Below are 5889 nucleotides of genomic sequence, written 5' to 3' on the forward strand. Positions count from 1 at the left end.
GTCGTATTAATAAATGTAAATTAGTGTAGTTAAAGACACTGACTGTCTGTTCTATGACTTTGTCCTGCTTTAGTTCAACCCTTTAACACAAAAGAAACCAAACACTGACCAAACACTGTGTGTCAACCCAGAGGGAAATCTGGTTCCAAATTGGACACCAGTATGAACACGGTCTGATCCACTGGTCAAACTGGAAACATAGCCAACAGAAACCCTGATCCTGACAGAGACTCAGTCAGACGAGGAGTCTTCACTGTGGAACTAAAGACAACTACATGAGCTGTGTTCCAGTAAAGCTCCACCTCTTCCTGTCCACAGATATACACTGAGGACAGCACACGATGATCAGAGCAGAGAGCAGGCGGACGGCCAGAGAGACGGTCTACCTGGACATGGATCACCTGGTGCTGCTGCTGCTGCTGCTGTGGAGCTCAGGTAGGACTCTGCTTTAAACATCATGTGTTAGAATTCAGATCTCTTTATTGGACCTGGGAGAAAATCAGAGAACAATATGAAAGGCTGCTGCTGTTGGACAGCTGGTGTCTCGGTCTAACAAAGATTTAGGAACAAGATTTAAACCAACGTCCTCTCTCACACACACACCCACACCAACATTACACTCAAACACGCGCACACACACATGAGTTCGAGCATGCACACACTCTTGGAAATGTAATGGTTGCAGTCTGAAACCTCACCACTAGAGACCCCTGAACACACATGGACCCTTTAATAACTTAATTGCAGTCACACGTCAGCTACACTCTGTTGTGGCTATTTGAACATCCTCAGGGCATTAATTTTAAAGGTTCAGTGTGTAAGTTTTACTGACATCTAGTGGTGAGGGTTGTGAATTGCAACAGACTACAAACACAGGACAAAAATTTTATTGTACTTTTGTTACATCTTGGGGTTGGGGTTGGCTCATCTGTATGGAAAACCCAAAGTGCCAGAACAGTCAATAAATGGATAAAATAATAAATAAATATGGAAATGTATGTAAGAATGAAAGAATAAATAAATAAATGTGGGAAAATAAGAATGAAAGAATAAATGAATTAAAGAATAAATACATGTTGCCTTTCCCTTACGAGACCTATTGTCATTGCTTTGTCTTTACGAGACCTATTGCTTTTGCCTTTTGTTTGAGAGCCCAACTTGTCTATCAATGTGTTTTGGCCCGCCCATAAAGTCCAACCAGTCTGTCATGTGCAGCTTACATGGTGTAGATTAAACTATTTACTACAGGTGCATTTGATCAGCTCTGAGACCTCAGAATTTGCAAAGTCACAATTTATGCAGGTGATTCTTTTTTTTCAGCACTTACAAACAGGTTGATTTGGATGTCTGCCCGTTCTTTTATGTTTAAACTAGACAGAGCAGCAAACAAGGCACTCATCAAACTTGGTACTGGGTCTAAGGTTTCTTATTTTGTCTTAAAGTATAAGGTAGAAAGTGGAAATACTTAGAATATACAAAGAAAAAAATGTATAATTGGCAACAATGTGAAAAATTAACCAATTTGGGGGGTATTTTCACTTTTTTATTTACACTTGATTTATCTCTAAGCAAGAGTTCAGTTTTAATGTTTGATGTTTTATCTTTGTTGTCTGATAAGCTTGTCCTATTAATTGACAGTCAGAATTTAAAAGCTGACATTTTTTGACAGTAGTAGAGACAGCGGGAGGGCAAATATACATAGAATTTACTGCAATGTGAACCAAAAACATTATATGTAAAATGGCCATGAAACACAAATGTGAACATTATTGAAAACTAACATTAAATGTCAAACAGCAGAAGGGAAGGGCTTTTCTATGTCAGTCCATGCCAACAGATATAGACATCCAGCACACTGAGGATACATCCCAGGTCTAAAGATCTATTGGGTGTTTGCTTGTAACAAGGTACTGAGCAAATTTCATACCCTAAACTAGGATTACACTGAGTAGTTCTGTTAATTTTGATGCAATCTTTTATTCAAAGATTCGCTTTTCTTTTGATCCAGCTGTATTTGAATAAAAAGCTTTATTCTCATTACTGCTGCAATATCCCTGATTTTGACTTTGTCATTTTGAAGCCTTTTCTGTAGTGCTATTTTTGATCCTTGCAGGAATAAGATAAATACAGAATAACATCTTGATTTGAATTTTTGTTAACCTTTTGTTGTTTGGACTGATTGGAATTCTGAAACCTACATTGAGCTTGATAAGTTGAATTGATAGCTTTCCAACTAGGCTTTCTTTAATCCTTGTTCATTATAAATGTAATTTGGACTCTGACTTTTATAGCAATTGGAATTTTGATAACTTGATAATTACCAAAGGGTAATTAAAACCTTCAGTTTAATCAGCTTTGATTTTTTTTTTTAATTAATCCACTTTAATCAGCCTGGGATTTTTGTTAATGTAACTTTGAACTTTGAGTTCATTCTCATTGCCTTTGAACTTTGATTTTAGAAATTTAATTATTTTTAATCTCAAATTTAATTTTTTCCAATTTTGAACTTTGATTCTAAAATTTAATTTTTCTCAAACAATTTTTTTTTCAACTTTGAACATTAAGGACTTTGAGCTTTTATCGTCAAGCCAGTTGTAACATGAACTTTGATTTGATCTATAGCATTTAACTTTAATCCCAAGTGTGATTTAATTAAATTTTTCCTATTTTTGCTTTTCATCCTAAATTAGATTTTTCAGTTTGGTCATTTAAGTCTGACTTGAAAGTCAGCTTTCCCCAATTTTGATCCTTCTTTTCTTCAGATTAGCCTTCCAAATTAACTTAACGGAACATCAACAGTTCCAGGAAGCTATAGAAGCAACACCCATTTATTTTTGTATTTTTAGGTATATCCTCTGAGTTGACACACTTGTTTGTTGTCTGATTTGGACTCACACCAAAGTCCTTAACCAAACCACTTGAGTACCTGCCTTTGAATATGGCAGACCTACGCTTAGTGGCAGCCAGTGGGGGTGACCCACTGGAACACTTTGACTCCATCTTGGCCCACATGACCGAGACCTTGATACCTGGCTACTCAAGCCAAATACAAGGCACTGATGCGGTGAACCTTGAAACAATTTTTGCAGAGCTGGTAACAACTGCTCTAGCCACTTCCTCAAAGGACAAAGCCTTGTCCCATATGCTAGGAAAACTAGCTATTGTAATGTCTAAGCACATGCACCAGCTTAAACAGCAGCTGGAAAACACCAGGCAGTCACTAAGTGAAGCGGAAGAACGCACTCCCACAGGAGGGTGGAGTCGATGAGGAGAAAATTGAGCTGCAGGAAAAGACCAATCAGCTTGAACACTCACTCTTTCAGCAAGAACAGGAGTTAGAGTGGACTAAAAGTAAACTTAAAGACACAACTGAATCCCTTGACCAATCAGAAACCCTCCTTAGACAAGCAGTGGGGGAAATTAAAGAGCTAAAATTACGAGTCAAAGTTTATAGCAAACTTAGAGAAGCTGACCAAAAACGCATGCAAGAAATGCAAAGACAGCTAGAGGATAGGGACAGAGTAACCAAATCCCCGCTACAGCAGGAAAGCAAGGAGGAGTTGGCTGATACCAGAAGAGAGTTCCAGCTCTCATGTGAGACAGCCAAACACACTCCCTCCTACAAAACACTCCCACCAGAGAGAGACAAGGCTAGCTCCCCTTTGCCAGCCTCAGGAGGATGGTCTCCACGACCACTCCCACAACTGATCCCACAGGATCATATGACAGAGTGCCAGGTAAATAGCCCTCCACCTACTCAGGTGAAGACGTCTTACTCCCCTCGGCTGCATCCGCCGCCCAATGCTGACCATGACTTAAGCCCCTCTGACAGGGACTTAGACAAAATCGCTCGCCACATAACACGCTTCGAGCCTGAGGCTACAGGCTCAAATGAAACCAGTATCTATCTAAGAGATATTGAATACTACTTGCGGAAATTCCCTGCTGCCACCACTGACGACAAGATTTATCTGATCAAGGTGACATCTAGTCGAGAGGTCAGCAGCTTTATTGAACGCCAGCCCAGGTATGTCAGACAAGATTATGACTCACTCTGCCAGGCACTGGTGGAGGAATATTCTGACTTGACAGCACAATCAGGTCTAACAGCTGCACTTGCTGTTAAGCAAGGGAGGCCGGAACCTCCTCAGCAGTACTACAACCGACTCAGACAAGCGTACTTTGGTACCAAAAATGAGCCAGATATGGAGGAAGAGTTAAACTTCAAATATCTTTTTATCCAGAACCTCCACCCCACTACCAGTCATCATCTGGGTGTGGCAGCCTGCCCACGCACCCAAACCAGTCGACAGCTACGCGAGTTAGCTACAAAAGGATTTGAAAAGCAGAGACTCACCATGACGAGGCATCCTGAGCCCCATGGTGTCCTCACTCTCAGTATCAATTCCCTACAGGTGGAGCCAAAACGAGCTCCTGGTCTTGAAACACCTGCGTCAACCTGCATCACCTCCCAGAAATATAGACCAAGCCAGAAGCAGAGGTGCAGCCTGCCTCAGCAAAATGAGCATGGTCGACGTCACTCAGAGCCATCTTGGTCTGAGAAGAGCCAAAATCTGAGGCCTGAAACCCATCGGCCCAGGTACACGCCCAACCGCTGTGAAACCCACCTCTTTTCACAGAAGGGGGGACACAAGCATCACAAATCCCAAAACAATTGGGACAGGCGATCTCAGAGAGCTACACTCCAGAGATCCCACTATAGAGACACAAATACCGATAACACTGAAAGTGAGTCTGACACACCCACTTTTAGTAAGGAGGAAATTACAGCGCTTAAGCGCCTGCTCCAAACCCTGTCCAAACAGGAAGATAAGAAGGCAGAGCACTTGGCCGCAGCCGCTGCAAAGCCAAAGTCCCCTTCTCCTGACACTTTGTCAAAACGACTGACACGCTCACACAGATGGACTGAGAGAACCGCTCCCTCCAGGACACTCCTGGTGGTACAGTCCGACTCAAGAGAGAATCCTCTCACAGAGTCCAAAGCCACTCAGGGCAGTCCGCCCTCCCAACACTTCTTGTGTCACCTGACTGAAAGGGGAGTTTCACGGAAATTCTACCTGCCTGTAACACTTGAAAACACTCTGGTGCAGGAAGCACTTCTTGATTCAGCTGCAGACATCACTATAATGTCGTCAGCCCTCTTCAGGCAGCTACAGGCTATGACCCGCTCCCACAAAGACCTGAAACTACAGACTTGTGACATTGAGGTCCAGCCACTCGGCCCTGAAAACCTCAATTTGACAGCCATGACATTAGTCCACATGTCTATCGGTCCCATGGACCTCATCCACCCGGTGTATGTCTCACCATTTGACGCCATTCCTCTACTCATTGGCAAAGACGTCCTTAACCGCTTTGAGCCACTGCTTGACTTTCAGAACTTAACGATCTGGGCACAGGTGAAACGACCCCTGCCTATCTCACTGTCTGAATACATCACAGAACGAGAAACCCGCCTCTGTGCTTTAGTTACCACTTCAAATGACGCACTGATCCCCAAAACCACTCCACTGGATTGGCCGATCAGCACCGACACTCATGACTGTGAGCTCAAGACTCCAGAGATGGGGCACACGCCTTCTTCCTTGCCTCCTAACCTCTCTATTAACGAAGTGATTCACACTGAGCCTTCAAAGGCTACTGTCAGCCTTTCTTCTTTGCTGCTTATCAGCGACCCGGTTCCCACAGGCAACATGACCAATGACAGACAAATGGGTGTACAAACTGTCACCGCCTTCCCTGTCAACACTTCACCAGAGCCATCCTCCACGACTTTACATAAAGGCATGAGAGGGGGGTCAGACACCACATATATTCATCCTACAGCTGAACTTGACACCAAGTTTACAGCACTAGGCAAACAGGGTG

The 5889-nt window shown here is 42.9% G+C and overlaps 1 protein-coding gene across 1 annotated transcript in view; it reads left to right on the forward strand.

Moving 5' to 3' along the window:
• Positions 1–392: 392 nt before the first annotated feature.
• The window catches only part of LOC123960176 (scavenger receptor cysteine-rich type 1 protein M130-like), a 45418-nt gene continuing 39921 nt past the window's right edge, over positions 393–5889 (forward strand). The window contains exon 1 of the mRNA XM_046034776.1: positions 393–435. Within this exon, the coding sequence (XP_045890732.1) occupies positions 393–435 (43 nt within the window). The remainder of the gene's footprint in view (positions 436–5889) is intronic.

This window comes from Micropterus dolomieu, linkage group LG21, assembly GCF_021292245.1.
Source record: "Micropterus dolomieu isolate WLL.071019.BEF.003 ecotype Adirondacks linkage group LG21, ASM2129224v1, whole genome shotgun sequence".
Lineage (NCBI taxonomy): Eukaryota > Metazoa > Chordata > Actinopteri > Centrarchiformes > Centrarchidae > Micropterus > Micropterus dolomieu.